Genomic DNA, 19,455 nt, shown 5'->3' with positions numbered 1-19,455 from the left:
GTTGCCAGTCCCCTTCCCAAGCCTCACGAATAGAGCCCTGGTCTTCTGCATGGCAGGCAGATTCTTTACTGTTTGAGCTACAGGGAAGTCTCACCTCTATGGCACCTCTTCCCAAATCTATAACCCCATCTAATCAAAAGAAAACATCAGACAAATGCAAATTGAGGGAAATTTACAAAATACCTAAGCTCTTCAAAACTGCCAAGATAATGAAAATCTACATTGAGGAAACTCAGATGAAGGAGGCTAATATGATATAATAATTAAATACAACATGGTCTCTTGGATTAGGTTCTGGAACAGAAAACGACATTACTGCAAAAACTGGAGAAACTGAACTAAAAGTCTATAGTTTAGTTCAGTTTACCCATGTTAATTTCTTAATTCTGATAAATGTACCATGGTATATAAGATGCTAACATTAGGGGAAGTTGGACAAAGGGCATACAAGAATTCTCTGTACTGCTTTTACAATTCTTCTGTGAATCTAAATTTACTTCAAAATAAAAAGATTTTAGAAAAACAAACTATGAGAACATTAATGAAATAGGTATAATCTCATTGAAAAAAGCTAGCTCCTGATATTTTTTAAATGTGAGAGATATATTTTGTGTTTTCTTGAGTTAAATCAACAATCATAAATCATGGTAGAATCTGTAAAATAAAAACTTTGCTTTTGAGGCACAAGTATTTTTTCAGAAAATTACTGCAAAGTGGAGATAATTCAGTGAGAAAGTAAGACAGTTAAGACTGACAAAGATTAAGACTGCATGGAAGTGGGGCAGATTCAGCCTTTTAACAATTGGATGGTGGGATGCCAAAGGCAACAGCAAGTGAAAAATTTTTTTTGTTATCAGTCAACTCATGGTCTACTTTTTCAATACTGCAGACCCTTTATTTCCATTATTTATGATCTGAACATAAATCTTAATACCCGTGCCATTTTTGCATGTAAGCATTAACACTTTCCGTACCTTAAAAAAAAAAAAATCACTATTGTGAGAGCATGAAAACAGTATTTTTAAAAAGTTACTTAAAACCCATGTCTATTAAAAATTCTATTTAGATAAAATGTTTTCCTTTTTATGAGGTTACCAAACTGCATACATAAAAGAGGAAGGAGATGAATCTGCTTGTTGCTCAATCTAAAATACTACTCAGAATTCCATTATATCAAGAGACTATTACATGATATACTATTACGTAAAAAGATTATAGAACATCTTTGTCCAGAATAACCCATTATTGTTAAAAAACAATTTGTACACCCATAAAAGATTTGGGGAAAGAAGGGGACACTTCTAAACTGTATGATTATACTTGTCTTCTCTTTCTATTTTTTAAAATGTCTGCAATCACACTGTTATTACTTTTCTAACCAGAAAAAAAAAAATGCTATTTGAGAAGAGGAAAAAATTTTAATCAATGGCTTATTCAGTGACTAAACAACCTAATGAGTTCTTTCGGCACACCTGCCCTAACACAAGTGACACCTAAATAGGCAGAGTAGGTCAAGGCTGGAAGCAGGTAGCATTGGCACACTCCCAATATAAGCAACAAAGATATGAATCAACTTTTTGGATTAAATAAAAATAAACATTTTTTATCTTCTTTTATGAAATAAAATTTGGATTATCACATACAGTTCACCTGTCAATGAAAATGTTACAAAAGAAAGTTGACTGACATTAACACAACTTTCAACATACACTTTGGAAATACACCAAGGAAGACAAGACAAAGTAAACAGTGGAGAATTATATAATTGTTTTTATCCAAACAGTACACCCCAAAACACAAATTTTAAAATGTCAGCTCTAAGTATACCTTAGAAAAGACCAGCTATTTTACAAAGTTAAACGGAACCTGTAATTTCTTCTCTTTCACCTAGAACAAGTTCACTTGCATGACACGAAACGTGTAGTTTTACCTTTTTATAAAATCATACTTGAAAACAGCCTAAAACTAAGCTCATATAACAAATTTAAAACAAAAGTCATGATATGAGATTATGATATAGTGGGCCCAACAAATTTTAATTCGTCTTTAAACTACACACTAGCCTATTAGCGTTTGGAGTTTAAAAAGATTAAGAAAACTTTGGAGCTGCAATAATTGTGCATGACATCAACTCTTCTTTACTCACTTTATGCTCCACAGAACACAATTCAAAATTGATCATTAGGCTAGAGAAGAGGTAAGAACTTTTTCATATGCTTCAATTGTATTGTTTGAATTTTATAGAGCACATATTACTTTCCTGATTAAATTAATAAAAACTAAACAAACCTTCAGTAATAGCCGAAAGCAACCTGTTAGTCGAAATAAACAATTAAGATCTGAGAGAGCAACAGTCTTTCCTTCATATTTAAAAAAATTGCCAAGCAATTAAAAAAAAACTCTCCCTACAACTGACCACTAAAACCACAATTAAATAAAACATATTTAGAGACAACAGATTAATTTTCGAGGTTCCATTTTAGGCTCTGTTTAAAGGTGTTCCAAAAACCCAAAGCTGGAATTCGGAAAATGAGAGAAACTTTGGTTGATTGGAAGTAGTAAGCCATACAAGAGGACAAGAGAGTAAATGGTCTTAAAATGCATTTAACGGCAAATATTTGCTGAAAAGCACACCAAGTGTCCACTATCTCCTTACCTTTCAAAGCCTGCATGGGTTTTAGAGCTGGAAAGACCTGTATTTGAATTCAGGCTCCATCAAATACTAGCTACAAAATCTTAAAGCAAGGTACTCACCTATCACTATGTTGCTCTATTTCTTCATCTGTAAAAAGATTCCATTAGCACACTACCACCCAATTAGAGGGCTTCGCAGGTGGCTCAGTGATAAAGAATCCACCTGCCAATGCAGGAGGCACTAAAGATGAGGGTTCGATCCCTGGGTTGGGAGGATCCCCTGGAGCAAGGAAATGGCAACCTACTCCAGTATTCTTGCCTGGAAAATCCCATGGACAGAGGAGCCTGGAGGGCTACAGTATATGGGGTCGCAAAGAGTCGGACCCCACTGAGCACACAGGCACACACCTGAACCACCTGATGAGGCTCTGGTCAAGAGTACAAATACTGCCTCTAAAATATCTAGCACAGTGTCTGGTACATTACAGGAGCACAGTAAGTGGCAATTATCATTGTCCCTTCCTCCCTCCAATCCAGGATGTAACCTGATGAAAAAATTCAAGAGCTACAGACAAAAACGTTGAAGCTGTTTGTTTATCCGAAGTTTCTGTACAGATGACGTGTGACAAATTACCAGTTTAATTTATATAAAGTAAAACTGCAAAAATTACCAGGTAACAGTTATAAGTACAATGATCAAAACTAGCAACACATACAACCGTAAAATGGTCTGCAGCAAATAAGCCTGCCTCTCCAGTAAAAGAAAGGCATTTTGCTTTACCTGCTTTTCTCACAGAAAAGGCCTGCATGACTTTAAGGCACCAAGTAGTCAAGAATAGTCATGAGGAAAAAAAAAAATAGTCATGAGGGTAGAAAAACTGAAAATGGATACAATAATTAACTTCAAGTCCAGAGAAGCTCTAAAGATCAACCAAACACAAGATGTGAAGAAAGTCAAAGGCCTATTAACAATACATACCTCACAAACCCTTTTTTTTTTTAATTGAAGGATAACTGGTTTACAGAATTTTGTTGTTTTCTGTCAAAACTCAACATGAATCAGCCATAGAAAGGAGAGGATGTATGTATACTTTCTTAACATTTTTAACAGACCTCTCCAATCAAGAATTTTAGACATAATTGGCCACAAAAATGCTAGTTGCCTAATTAACTGGCTTAATTTCAAATTCCTAGAAGTTAACCACACACAGTAAACTGGAACCAGCATACCTGGACTGTAAAACCACAGGCCCTTGAGTTAAAATTCCAATTCTACTGCATTTAACTCTTCTCTGCCTCCGACTCCTGTAAAATTAGGACCCTATTTCTTCATTGGATTAGGGGAAATAATGGACGTACGTAAAATTTCTGACTAGAGGCGGGAACTCAGGTTGTTTCCTATTGATCTTAACTCAAGACTAGCACCAGGGCTTCTGGAGCGTCCTCCTCGGTGCTGTGTTCTTCTTCAGCTAAATCAACATAACTGAAACTTTCTGTCAACAATTGAAATCCTAGGCCCCTTCTCCAATTTTTTTGCACTATTATGCCATCCTAGTCTCTACAAAAAAAAAAACAAAAACATAAGCTTTAATTTGCGCTAATACTGTTAAATTGATTATACTTGCTTAAGTTTGAGTCATCTTAACTAACTGGTAAGCATCTGGGAGCGAAGTCTCTGTTGTATAATCAAAAATTAAAACCCCTCAACTCCTAGCATAGTGTAATGACAAAAGGCTGGCTGTTTTATCAAGCTTTTTCTCCAAGGAAATTAGATTTTTGCGTGTGTCTACCTACATGCGTGTGCATGTGTATGCTCACTGAAAGATTTTAAATATCTGTATTGAAAATTTTTTTCAAATAGGTCAGTAATCCATGTTTGATGATTAAATGTGTTAGAAAAATTTAACAAGCTCAAAAGGCATAAATGGACTGTATGAAGTAAGTGGTATTCTGAACTTAAACCTATGGTTTTCAACTCAAAATGCTGGGTTAGTTTTTTTTTTCGCCCATTTCTCACCAATTCCCTTGATATATTTTACACTCTCAGATGATAATAAAGTCAGTATATAAGTCCTACTTTATATATAAAACCTATCAGAATGAATCAAGACATCTATGAACTAGCACACAGAACCTGAACACATATAAAGTGTAACTTACTGCTTAAATTAACTTAGAACATTTGTTTTAGTAGAGAGTAAGCTCAGCTCAAAACAGCATGGTAAATTTTGGAGTTCTGACTTCATTAGCTTTAGTAAGTGATGAACCCAATTGCTCTTTATGAGGACAAATGCCACCCACCAACCTATAAATTAAGCACTAAATAATTTGACAAAGTTGCTTAAACTATCCTTCTATAAATTTAACTATTTTTATAAATCCCATATAATTCAATTAAGACTATATTACATATTACTCTGATCTAGGCATTTACTCTAATTACATCCATATGAATTTTATGGCAATAAAGATAACTGCAGAGATGACATTGCTGTTCATGTGAACACTAATGCTGTTTGAACTTAGTGTGTCTTTGTTTCAAGAATGTTGGAAACACTTCATCTATCAGTAACTTAATGAGAACCAAACAGGTAAACATTTTAATAAAAGGAGAAGAAAAGAAAAGCACAGACTAGGTCATCAAAATAAGCCATACCCAAACAAATCTCCCATTTTGAAATTAGTTCAAGATCCCAGATTTAAAGCTAAAATCTGTCCCCCTTGGGTTTCTACATTTCAAAAGAATGGCAGTGAAAATTCTCTTTTGTTTTCAATCTTCTACATCAGGCATTTATAACTTGAGGTTCACGAATACGCTCAGGGAATGTGAACAGCTTGCAACTTTATGCAGAATGCTATGAGTATGTATATACATAGGCAATAGATCCATAGTGTTTATCAAATATTCCCAAGGGTACATGACCATAAATCGGTTAAGAATAACTGCCCTAAACGGGCAGAGCAGCAAGTACAAGTAGTAATTCCATTTAAGTACTATTGTTATTCAAAGAAAATACAGTCAGACACGTTAAATTCATCACTGTCCTGGAAAACTTCAATTATATAATTCAGTCAATCTCATTTGTAAAGCTCACTAGTCTGAGGTACAGAGTGCATGAAATGCCCTATGTGAAGACCCTAGCCAAGTAGCTGGCACAGAGAGTAAGTACTTGTCAATTAGTAGCTATTATTATCAAAATTAATGTTCCCAAAGAGTGGTTCTTATGAGCAAAAGTAATACTACCTGTCAAAATCTATAAACATGGAACAGAGCGAACTTAACTGGAACCTATATCAGCAACCTTGGATTTAATAAACTGACCCATCAGTCAAAAAAGTACCAAGGAAAATTTCATTTCCTACTTCTCCTTTGTACCCTATTTCTTCACATATTTAAGTAAATAAACAAACCAACAAACATTTATTCTCTGGCTCTCTAAAGCCTCAGGATTACTTTCCCTTTATACTACCCTTTTATAATTTGAAACATCACAGGGTGGGTCCAAGGAAAAGCCAAGTCCTCGGTTTTCTTCCCTGAATTCTATTCCTGATATCAAAGAAGCAATCTCTCCTCAGCCCCACCTTCTACAAGAAAACAGTGGAAAAGCCTGACTGTTCTCCTCTCCCAGAGCAGGGCAGGGAGGTGGTCATTTTGTCTAACTCTTACTAAAACTTCAAAATGCAGTTCAGATGAACAGTGGTAAAAAGCAGGAAAGTCAACACATCTAAGATATCCCAGGCACTGGCATCCTACACCCATTTTTAGTTTCTCTTCATCTTTTTATTTTGCAAATTAAAAAAAAAATCTCAGAATCTTAAAAAGCATTTTATTTAACCCCATTTTCATACATTAGGAAAGAGCCAATAGGTAACAGCAAAAGTAAGCTCTTAACTATCAAAAAGGAAACTTAAGTATTACAACTACAAGTGGTAAAACCATCATATTTGTAGTCAGAAGTTGCCAAGGAGAGCAAAAAACACATACACAGCCAAAGGACTGCTGACAGGATATGAACATAACAAGACGTTAAGCACTTGTTACATCACTTAGAAAAATCACTTATTGCTTCTAGAACAAAAATTGAAATACTAAAGAAATAAAATTACTCACAAAGCAAAATTCTCTTTAAAAGTCAACAGTTGGCAAGAGAACACCTGATTCTAAAGCTCTTCTACCTTTAAAAAAAAAAAAACTTTCAATATGTAAGACACTGTCAACATCCTATACTTTAACCTATTCATGATGAAAAGGAGAAGAAATTTTAAATGTAAAATTTCAGTTTCTTTAAATGATCCTACAAGATCATCCACTCACGCCAAACTCGTAAGATGCATTTTGTGGAAAGTCTACATAGCTACTGGGAACTTACACTATGCAGAGAAATTACATACACTGATTCTCTACAGACATTAAATAGTCATATTTTGGACAGTGAGAATACTTCTTTAAACTTTTTTGAATTTCCCAAATCACTACTAACACCATCAAAAAGTCATCAAAGCAACCAACAAAAATAAAACCTATTTTTAGTTGGTTTCTGCTTCTTTTCTAATAAAAAAAAATTAACTAAAAATTATGTAAAAGGCAGTAATGATGTATTTATCAATGAAATTACACTGTTAGCCAGATAATAGAACTGATTAACTTGTTTTTACTTTCAAATCCTTAAATTAAAAGATAGACTTATTCAAAGCAGAGCACTGGTCCAAAAAAAAAAAAAAAGTCAAATGTTCCTTGAATCTACCATGACACAAAACAAAGTTTAGGAGACTGATTAAAATATATGCCATAATTATGTTAAAACGTAAAAAAGCAAGGTTTAAAAAATTTTTTTCTTTTACAAATTTTTCTGCAATGAACTAGTTGATCCAGGGACTACCCTGGTGGCGCAGTGGGTAAGAATCCACCTGCCAATGCAGGACACATGGGTTCCATCCTTGCTCCAGGAAGATTCCACATATGGTGGAGCAACTGAGCCCTCTGGACTGAAGCCTGCACGCTCTAAGGCCCATGAGCCACAACGAATGAGTCCCTGTGCCACAACTCTACAAGAGAAGCCACCACAATGAGAAGCAAGGGCACCCAAACTAGAGCAGCCACCACTCGCTGCAACTAGAGAAAGCTCTCGTGCAGCAACAAAGACTAAGAGCAGCCAAAAATATATAAATAAAGAAGTATATACATGTCCAAAAAAATGTGATCTTTAAAAAAAAAAAAAACTAGCCAATCCAAAGACACTACTACATACAGGTCTTCTGACTGGAGTTAACTGGTTGAGATAGGTACACGTATTTCATTCTTAACATACTCCTTATAGATGAAGCAGCCAAAATGATTTTGACACTAAAAAAAAAAAATCCAACAGAAGCTAGCGGATTAGGAAAAATGCTTCTGGTATGAGAATAATGTTAAGCATTTCTTAACCAGTGTGCTGAAATAATCACTGCCTGCTTCATCTCCTAGCTCAGGAAAATTAAAATCTTTCTTCAAATCTCCGGAAGAAAAAGAAAAGAGCTTTGACACTTTCCATCTACTTTTTCCACTGCTCAGACTCCACTCTGGTTGCATTTTGTTTTTGTTTGTAGTATTCAAAGTTCAAATGAGTCAGTCATTACCCTTAATTTCTGCTAATAAAGATAACCCAGGACCATTTCTCCCAAATCAGCCAAATAACATGGAAAGTAGTCAAAGAAAAAGCTTCAAATTTAATCATTAATGGACATATTTCTTATTCTCACTCCCAAACCAAAAACTTACAACTTAAAGATTATAAAATAAAAGCATTCAGTAATAAAGCTACCAACAGGTAATCGTTATCAACTTAAACAAATCTAAAATCTTGTTCATTCTGAGAGAACCAAACTTTTGTCAAGAACACATTTTATTACCAAATTCAGCAGCACCCATACAGCAGATTTTTAAAGTTTCTCTAAGAACATGACAAACCAAAACAAGGAACATCTGGGGTGCACCTGTAAATATTCCCTTGTATACTATTGTTTCAAATTAGCATATAAAGTATACACTATAATACATGTGTATTATATAATGCACTATATTGTACCTGGCATATAATAAGTGGCCATAAATGTTAGCTATTAGGGTAACACTGTAGAATCATAAAAGGTACTCATCCATTAAAAGTTTTAACTTAAAAAAAAAAAAACCTTGGATTTTAAAGTTTAGAACACGGTTTTAAAGCAAATGGGCTTGTGTCTGCATGATTAAATTCCAAGAATTTCCTTCTTTTCTCTAGTTCCCAATTTTTCTCTAATTACTTTAATGATGCTAATAAACTTGATTAAAGACAAGAAATTGCTCAAGTCAGATTCTAAAAATCTGCTTACTGGTTGCCCTTGTGACCTTTCATAATAAAATACCACCTCTTCTCACCTTAAGTACTTTTCATTAGTGCTTTTCCAAAGGTTTTTCCAAGCTACTAGGTTATTTTACTTATGAGACAGCCTAGAATATAAATACAGTAGCCCAGGTACTGGCACACTCCATGCCATAAAAATATAAAAATGATTTCTGGGATTGATTCTGTTGAGGTCATTAATCTAGAACCGTCAAAACAAAGGATGGTTTGACACTCTACTTAAGAATTACTATCCCTGTCATTTATTAACCATTCTTCTTTCTTCTTCCCTCCTGAACAATCGTTCTCACTCCCTCTGCTTCTCCAAATCAAATGCTAATAATGCCCTTACTGGTTTATTCTCTACAAGGTCTTCCTGAACGGTACCAGCCAACCACAACCCCACAACTTCTTTTAAAATCTTGTGGCTCCAATCCATGTCACACATCTGGAACTTGCCGTATCTACTGGTATTTAACATATATAATATCTATTTTTTAATATTCCATTATCAATTCCTTGAGGATAAGGGTTATATTCCTAAATTTTACTATGACTGGAAAGCCTTATACAATGATGTACCCTGCTCTTACAAGTTTACCAAATTCTTTTACATATACATATCCCCAATAGGAATAAACACTGTTGTCCTAATTTTACAAAAGGAGAAATAAATTCAGAGTCTATACATGTAGCAAATTTAAGAAACTCCCTGAACAGAAGACAAATCTCCATAAAATGGAAAATCCATGTACTTTACTGTTGCCAGGACAACTTCTAAATTAGAGGCCTCAAGTTCAACTCTGTCCAACTATGCAAAACCAACTTTGTCCTTGGAGCTCTTGATAAAAAACTGCCAGCATAGCCAACAGGACACTATTAGAACACTATCTTCAACTTCTTAAAGTATATAAAATTTTAATAAAGTACTACAGCTTCTGTTCAGAACAGAAAGGGACATTTCTGCGTCAAACCACAGTATTAAAAAAGTTGAAGTCAGAATGCATTTTGCAAGAGCCATGTGACACACACATGACAGTCAGCTAAACCCATGGGTGTACCTTTTAGGGGAAATATTTAGCAGTAATTGACCAAAACAGCAAATAAACTCAACATTTAGGTCAAAGATTGATCTCTGCTTTAAAAAATTCCCCATCTCCCCCCAAATCCTTCTGACACCCAGGAATACCAATTAAATCTCCTTCAATTATTCACTAATTTCAAAATGCAAACTGTTTTAAGGGCCATTAAGGAGAACCCAACAAAGTCTTCCTAAGGAAAGAAACACCGGGTCCCAGGAAGGTGACAGGTGTGTCACATCTGCTGTGGTGACTTCTTGAGGAAGCAAGAAAAAGAAATGCATTAACTTTTCATGACACGTCACGAAACCTCATTCCCTATCTGCAAGCCTTCAAGTAGGTAATTCAAAACCTACAGATCTATCAAAGGGCCCATTCGTTTTTCTCGCAACTTTACAGCAAAGTCTTGCTTGTATTTGGTAATACCACAAAGATGTCCCTAGGTTTAGTGCTAGTGTTTTGTTTTGTTTTTCCCTTGACCTACACAAGGCAAAAGGACTTCGGTGTCCTCTTAAAAAAAAAAAAATTCTCACGAACGCCCAGGTTTTTCAGGAAGGCAATGGGCTCGCTGAGTTCGTAAAGAACTCCAGGAAATAACTAAAAAAACAGAACTAAAATTTTTAAATCGATTCTCACCATCTATTCATTCCCCGTAATCCCACGCTGCCCTGAAAAGCATCCATATTACCTGCAACCTGGAGAGGAGGGTGGAAGAAACAGCCAACAAGCTCAAGATTTACAAGTAAAGCTGGTTTCCACCCCGAAGGTTCTGACAGCTCCGCAGAGCGCGGGCGTAGGGTCTGACAATGCCCTCTAAGAGAGTTGTCTCACCTCATCCCCACCCCTTAAAAAACTGGCCCTCCTTGAAAAGTCACTGCCTCCAAAAAAAGCTACCCCTTCCCACGGCTCCACCACCGACTCCCAGACGCCCCAACCCTCTTCGCGGACTGTCCCTACACACCGGCCCGGCACTCAGGCCAGTACTACAACCAAACCGGGTCCAGGCCCAGGCGGCTCACCCCTCCGGCCCGACCCCTCCCCTCCCCTCGGCCGCCCCTCCTCCGTCAGACAATGGGGCCCGACTCCCAGCCGCCAACCTCTCCTGACCCATCACCCTTACCTCACCGAGGCCGAGGCCCCTTTCTCCGCCCTCCTCGCCCCCTCTAAGCCTTCCCAAGGTGGCCCACGGACCCAGCCGACCGGTGCTCTCCTGCACTCACTATTCGGGATTCATGCTGGACATGTCACTGCAGCTGCCGCCGCCGCCACCGCCGCCCTTGCTGCTGCAGCCGCCGCCCTGACTCTCCGCGCCACGGGTAGTCGAAGGAGAGGAATGAGATAGGCTGTTCCAGGAGAGCAAACGTCTTTATCCCACTCCGTCCCTTTAGAACACAATCAGCAGCCGCCACCACTCAGCTATCGCTTCCACCCAAAATGGCCGCCGGCGAACCAGGAAATAGGAAAGCCTTAGACCGAGGGGCCTTTACACAGCCCAAAGGGCGGCCGCACCGCGTGGCATGCCGGGAAAGAGAGTTGCGAGCGCGGCTGCGGACGCTAGGGAACCACGTGCAGGGCCAAGACCTGGACTCAGCTTCCCGCCAAGCTCCGCGCTTACGGCGCACGCGTACTTGAGGGGCTGTCGCTCGCCCCATTCCCCCTTCTCTCAACCCCCCCTCGCTCCGCCTCTCCCTGCTCCCCTCCCCGCTGACTCGCTGGCTAGGACTTCGCTCGGACTCCCCCTAGCGGATTGGCTAAGGCCGAGCGGCTCTGGTGATGTCATCAGTGAGACGTGGCAGCCGGGCGAGTCAGCGCCCCACGGCGGAGGGGGAGGGGAAGGGGAGGGGAGGGACAGAGGGCGGTGCCGGCAGCTGGCGGAAGAAGGGGGTGGGGATCCCGGGACCCTGCGGGCTGGGGAGAGAGGGGTCGGAAGCCGAGGGACCGCCTGAGAGCCTAGGTGGAGGAAAAGGGAACTAGGGGGTCTCGGCTCCTGTGTGCCTTTTGCTGGTCTGACCTGCTTCAGGCTTGAGCTTCCCCGCTGGTCCCAGGATGTCCGCTCTAAAGATGGAAGAAGACTCGAGGGGCCTCTGCGGAAAACTTTGGGTCTCTGGAAAACACGAAGCCTTTCTTTTCCATTCTCCGCCTCACTCAACCAACGCCACTGGGCTGGTTATCCACCAGTGTTGGCACGACCATTTTATTTTTTGATTTCTTACTGTTCCCTTTCCAGCCCTGCTCTGAGCACCTCAGCCTGGATATTGCAGCAGTCTCCGAGTGGACTGTCTGCCTCTGCCTCTACTCTGCCCCAAGCCATTTGCACTCACATCCAGATTTATCTTCCTGAAACATTTCCATCTCTAACCCCACACCTTTCAGTGCCTCCGCATTGCGTGGACAGGACACAACCCTGAGCCAAACAAAAATTAGTAGTCTTCCTGCCCTGGTTCCAGCCTTCGGGTTGAAATGTACTTATTTTTAGTTGCTGTTTAATTCTGAGCCATTCTACAAGATTGGAAAGTATAAGCGATAGTGCAGATCATTACTGTATAATGCCTGGAAACTCCAGAAGTAACATGAACACATTTTTTAAAAAACCGTATTAACAGCTCTTTTTAATCAGCTCAGGAATTTAAATCTCCACTGAACTTTAACATTTTATCTTGAGTTACTTAATTACAAAGGGCATGGTATAATACACTGGTCAAAGTTTATCTTCCAACTTGTTCTTAGAACCAAGAAAATTATCTCCAAAGACATTGCAAGATCACTTTAAATTCCCATAACATCAAAATATGGAAGGAAGGAAAGCAGTTTTTGTTTATACTTGTTTACCCACTGTACCCCTTTAGCACACAAATACAACACATGTGCTTTAGTTGACCATATCATCAAACTGTACGCTAGAATTCCTCTTTATCATCTTGGCTTCTGAAATGAATGTGATCAACACATCAGGAAAATACCCTGATAAATGATAGTCACCACAGAGTGTATTTTGTCCTAGACTCTCATCTCTTCCTGCTTATTGTCATTGCACAGAAGAAAAACTCAGAAAATCTCTGAAGAATTCATCTTGAGCCAAAGATAAAAAATTTAACCTGTTCCTGTCCTTGAAGTTATACCCATAATATTGTTGTTATTTAGACTCTAAGTCATGTCTGGCTCTTTGTGACCCTGTGGAACCCACCAAGCTCCTCTGTTCATGGGATTTCACAGGCAAGAATACTGGAGTGGGTTGCCTATTTCTATACCAGGCGATCTTCCAGACCCAGGGGTCAAACCCACATCTCCTGATTCTTTACCCCTGAGCCACCTGACTATACTTCCTTTAATTATTTATTTCCTTTCCCAACAAATAACTAATCACTTTTAACCTAAGTGAGAGAGTAGTTGTGAGAATTAAAACATTATAAAGCATATAGTACAGTGACTTTGAGGATACTTGGTAAATAGTAACTACCTTTCTCCCTGAATGTTTTAAATATACCTGCTGTATACCAAAGACAGAATGCTTTATATCCTAGTTGTGATGTATTAATAGAATGCAAGGAGCTTAGAGGCAGTTGTGCGTAGATGTTTCCCACCCCATGGTGGTGGTTTACTTGCTAAGTCGAGTCCAACTCTTGCAACCCCATGGACGATAGCCTGCCAGGCTTCTCTGTCCATGGGATTCTCCAGGCAAGAATACTGAAGCGGGTTGCCATTTCCTCCTCCAGAGGATCTTCCAGGAGAAAGAACCAGGAATCAAACCTGGATCTCCTTCATTGTAGGCAGGTTCTTTACCAACTGAGCTACAAGAGAAACCCATACCACAACTTGTATCTCATTTACATTGACTTCCTTCCCCCAAAAGTGTCAGTTTTCCTGATTCAAACCTTAATATATTTTAATAGCTGATTGATTTATTTTTGGCTGCATTGGATCTTATCCGCGGCATGCAGGCTTCTCTAGCTGTGACACGTAGGCTCCAGAGCATGTGCGCTCAGTAGTTGCAGCACTGGTCTTAGTTACCCTGTGGCACATGGGATCTTAGTTCCCCAACTGGGTATTGAACCCACGTCCCCTGCATTGCAAGGCTGATTCTTAGCCACTGGACCACCAGGGGAGTCCCAATATATTTTATATGAGGTGCTTAAGAGTAGCTACTTTTATAGTTCAGATTAATAACTCAATAATTCATTAAACTAGCATGAGCCCTTTTGGTTGCCCTATTGTTAACTCTCCTAGGGCTGTATGTCCATTTGCTATTTGGCTCGTTCTTTTCTTTCTTCCTTTTTCCTTCCTTCCTTTCTTTTCCTTTTATTAAATATTTATGACCTGCCTTGTAATAAATATGCTCAGAACTATAAGGAATACAAAAGTGAATGATTACAGTTCTCTGTCTGTGAGATAACCTATTGAGAGAAAGATGTGTATAGAACAAGGCTTAGAGGGGAAAATGCAAAAATAAATTTAAATGATACAATGTGTATAGGGACAGAAATCAGATCAGTGACTGCCAGAAACTGGGAATGGGATAAGGGAATTGTTCACAAGGAGACACAAGGGAACTTTGGGGTTTGATGGAAAGACTCTATTGCTTCATTGTGGTAATGGTTAGTTACTCAACTATATATGCCTTATCAAAACTCGTAGAACTATACACCTAAAAGGGGTGAATTTGATAGTGTATAAATTATACCTGGACTACGAACCTGACCTTCAAAAATGATATGGGATGGAAGTACAGAGGAGGGAAATAATTTCAACTCAAACTATTGGGGATGCTTTCATGAAGGAGGTGATATTTGAATTAAGTCTTGAAAAAAGAATAAAATTTTAATCAGGCAGAGACGGGGTGAGGGAGCCATTTATACCAGAATGACAAAAGAAAGTGAGCATAAGCCTAGAAATGTGAAGACACCCATGTGTTTAGGGAGTGGTAGTCACAGGTTCCATGGGAGATGAGGTGGGCAATATTTAGATTAATATTTAGGTGGGGTGCTCCAAATAACTGCTAAAGAGTTTCAACCTTCTACGCTAGACAGTGGAGAACCAAGAAAGTTTCCAAGAAGGAAGGTAAGGAGACTACCTCAGTATTCTAAAGGGAGCACTCTGGAGTTCCATGGAGACTGGAAGTAGGGAGATTAGTTAAAAGGTAGATTCATTTAGGCAAGAGATGTTGTGTTCTTTACAACAGAAACAGACTCAGACATACAGACTTGTGGTTGCCAACAAGGGTGGGGTGTAGGGGAGGATGGATTTGGGGACTTGGGATTAGCAGATGCAAACTATCATATATAGAATAGTCCTACCATATAGCACAGGGAACTTATATTCACTATCCTATAACAAACCGCCATGGGAAAGAATATAAAAGATATATATGTATATATCTGAATCATTGTATATCTGAATTTTGCTATACAGCAGAAATTAACACAGCATTGTAAATCAACTATATTTCAATTAAATAAATTTTTAAAAGAGAGAGATGGTATGTTCTATAAGACGGAAGGGAGGGGCAATTTCAGAGAGGAGAAGATAGAATCTGAAGGTGTGAAGGGACATGAGGGGCTTAAAGTGGTCCAGAGATATCCAGTTTAACTGACAGCTTGGGAACAAGGTCCCAGCCAAGTCACAGAACAGGGGAAGAGGGGCTTGGAGTAGTGTAGAGAAGGAGGAAGACAGGCAGTGCTGTATGATTTGAGGTCAGAGTTAAAGTTGCCCTGGTGTGGAAGTACTAGTACTGCCAGGAGTTGTCCCCCTTCTGAAAAGCACACACACACACAGCAGATAGTAAAGAATCTGCTGGCAATGCAGGAGACACAGGTTCGAGCCCTGGATCAGGAAGATTCCCTGGAGAAGGGACTGGCTGCCCACTCCAGTGTCCTTGTCTGATGGGCAGCAGACCACCAAACAGTGACTATGACCTTTTTGGTGTAAGTTTGGCTTTGGAAAGTGCTCTGGAGCTTTTTTTCAGTCCAACCACTTAGCTGGTCATCACTGGCTATTGTGGAAAATCCACTTTTCATTGCATGTTACAATCCAATCAAGAAATGGTTCATTGTTATTGTGTAGAATAAAAGAAGATGACACTTCAAAATGATGATTTTTTTTCTTAATTTGCGATCAGCTTATGAGGTATCTACTTAATGAGTTTTTTCACCTTTCCAATTTGCTTCAAATGCCAAATGGCCGCAGAATGGTCGAACTTGAGTTCTTCAGCAACTTCTCCCTTCTGTTGCTGTAAGAGGGTCAGCTTCAGTGATTACTCTCAATTGGTTGTCACCTTCCGATGGCCGGCTACTTTGCCTCTCATCTTCAAGACTCTTGTCTCCTTTGCACTGACTATTCATTAGCAGTTCCTGGGCCAAATGTGTTGTTGATGTTTTGAGTTATTGCCACTGCTTTACAACCCATTTTCAACTCGAATAAAAAAAAATCACTCGTATTTGTTTTTTGTCTAGCATTTCCACAGTGAAAAATATATATATACAATAAACAGAAAGTAATACATCATTAGCAAAAAAGATAAAGTAAAAAATGCATATTAAAATGATGTAACCACATTTATTTAAGAATGTAACACAATATCAAATAGCTAATTTCAACAATGCAAAAATCACAATTACTTTTGCACCAACCTAATAACTTCTTATTCTCGTATTGGAATTCTATATATTCCTAGGACCCAACTATAACCACACCCCTCCTGGCAGCCTTTCCTGTCCACATCAACCTAAAGGGGGTTAACCTTTGCCCTCTTGTTTACCTCAGCTCCTTTTTTTAGTGCTTTCATGATGCCTCTTACAAAGCTGTACAATTCAGAAGACATGATCCAGGTATGGTTATTTAAAATAATTAAAAGTACGTTGGAACTTCCTTGTTGATAGAGTATCTAAGACTCTGTGCTCCCAATGCAGGAGGACCCAGGTTCAATCTCTGCTCGGGGAACTAAATCCCACATGCCACAACTACAGATGTTGTACGCACCAACAAAGATCAAGGATTATGCTGCTAAGACCCAGCGCAGCCAAATAAATAAATAAATATACTTCAAAAAAAAGTAAGCTAGGACTTCCCTGGTGGCACTGTGCTGTGTTGTGCTTAATTGCTTAGTTGTGCCCAACCACATGGACTGTAACCTGCCAGGCCCCTCTGTCCATGGGGATTTTCCAGGCAAGAATATTGGAGTGGGTTGCCAAGCCCTTCTCCAGGGGATCTTCTCAACCCAAGGATCAAACCCAGATCTCCCACATTGCAGGAGGATTCTTTGCCATCTTAGCTATACAGGGAAGCCCAAGAGTACTGGAGTGGGTAGCCTATCCCTTCTCCAGGGAAACTTCCCAGCCTAGGAATCAAACCAGGGTCTCCTGCCTGGAAGGCAGATTCTTTTCCAGCTGAACCACCCAGGTGGCACAGTAGATGAGAATTTGCCTGCCAATACAGGGAGGGTTCAATCCCTGATCCAGGAAGATTCCTAATGCCACAGAGCAACTAAGCCTGTGCATCACAACTACTGAGCCCATGCTGTAGAGCCCATGAGCAGCAACTACTGAGTCCTCTCGCCTGGAGTCCGTGCTTGGCAAGAGAACCTTCTCACTGCAGCTAGAGAAAGCCTGCACACAGCAATGAAGACCCAGTGCAACTAAAAATAAAATAACTTAATTTAATTTAATTTAATTTTAAAAGATTAAGTAAGTTAAAAATTCAGTTCAGTTGCCCTATCTACATTTCAGATGCTCAACAGCTGCATGTGACTGTCTACTTTATTAGACAATGCACATTGTAGAACCTTTCCATCCACATGGAAAGTTCTATTGCACAGCAATACACATCATTAGTTATAATATTTTGTATAATTATATAATATAATGTATATGTTTTGTTTTCCCGGCTAGACTATGAGCTCCATGAGACGAGGGACCGCACCTTGTCAAACTCTGTATCCCTTCCCACCAGCACATAGCAGAGTACTTTATACCTATTAGATATCCAACATATTCATTGATTGGGTCCTCAGGAAAGCATTGCCTTATTAGTAAGTGCTGCTGCGGCTGTTTAGTTGCTCAGTCGTGTTTGACTCTTTGCAACCCCATGAACCATAGCCCGCCAGGCTCCTCTGTCCATGGAACTTCCCAGACAAGAATGCTGGAGCAGGTTACTATTTCCTTTTCTAAGGGATCTTCCTGAGCCAGGGATAGAACCCATGTCTCCTGCTTGGCAGGCAGATTCTTTACCACAGAGCCATCAGGGAAGCCCTTAGAATCATCTAGGATTACTTAAATCTTTTTTGCTTTTTTCTTCAGCAGAAAATAAAGTTCAGTCCATCTTCCCAGGAAGAGGTACAATGCCCTGAAGCATAACAGATAAGAAACTCTTATCTACCCAGGCATGGTCAGCAGGAAGAAAGGGCAAAGGAAGAGACTGGCTACAGTGTACTATGGCTGCCATGGATATCAAACTCCAGGCCTTTGACCCTCTCAAAAGAACTCTCTCTGAATGCCTAGTTCCTTGACTTCTACCCCCTGTGAATTTGTCTCCAATTTGCAATATTTCTGTGCTGCCAAGGCCACCACAGTGTTCAGCAATCAGTAGGACAAGCCAGAGGTGTGTTGAATAAAATCAGACTGAAAGTTCCCTAAATAGTTCTCAGAATAATACCAGATACACAAGGTGCAGGATGACAAAGGGCTCTCAGCTGGTCAACCTGGACCTCCAATAGAGCATACCTCCAACAGCCTGACCTTCCCCAGTTCTCAGGTAACTGACCTGATCTCAATCAGGCCGGCTTCTGGACTCAGTTACTAAAACAAGAAAAGTGTTAGTGTTAGTGTTAATTACTCATGTCTAACTCTTTGGGACCCCATGGACTGTAGTCCAGCAGGCTCCTCTGTCCATGGAATTCTTCAGGCAAGAATACCAGAGTGGGTAGCCATTCCCTTCTCCAGGAATCTTCCTGATCCAGGGATCGAACCCGAGTCTCCTGCATTGCAGGCAGATTCTTCACCATCTGAGCCATCAGAGAAGCCTCAATCTATCCCAGAAATCCATTAACAAGAGCTGAACTACACTTGATTATATTCAGTCTAGTATTTTCTTCTCTACTAGCTTCTATTGTTTTCTAATTGTTTTAAGCATAAAACGTGTACCCTTGAGAGCAGAGACCTCATTGCCATCACTGTCCGCCACATTTTTTGAGGTGATTAAATGAAGGCAATGTTTGTGAAAGTGCCTGCCATGGAGGAGACCTCAAAAATGTCAACTCCCTCTGGAAGTTTCCCTCTCTAGCATCTAGCCCAGAGGTACACCTCCTTTCCCCATTTCTCTAAGTCATACCCATTCTAATGATGCTATTTAAAGTCCCCTTTCTCTTCAGGAAGTCCCTCTTGACCATCCAGTTG

General features: G+C 39.5%; 1 protein-coding gene across 1 annotated transcript in view; it reads right to left on the bottom strand.

The window, feature by feature from the left end:
• The window catches only part of RAB1A (RAB1A, member RAS oncogene family), a 30,048-nt gene extending 18,289 nt beyond the window's left edge, over positions 1-11,759 (bottom strand). The window contains exon 1 of the mRNA XM_069583019.1: positions 11,293-11,759. Within this exon, the coding sequence (XP_069439120.1) occupies positions 11,293-11,315 (23 nt within the window). The 5' untranslated portion in view covers positions 11,316-11,759. The remainder of the gene's footprint in view (positions 1-11,292) is intronic.
• Positions 11,760-19,455: the final 7,696 nt, after the last annotated feature.

This window comes from Ovis canadensis, chromosome 3, assembly GCF_042477335.2.
Source record: "Ovis canadensis isolate MfBH-ARS-UI-01 breed Bighorn chromosome 3, ARS-UI_OviCan_v2, whole genome shotgun sequence".
In the NCBI taxonomy this organism is placed as follows: Eukaryota; Metazoa; Chordata; class Mammalia; order Artiodactyla; family Bovidae; genus Ovis; species Ovis canadensis.
This window is presented reverse-complemented; position numbering and strand designations above follow the sequence as displayed.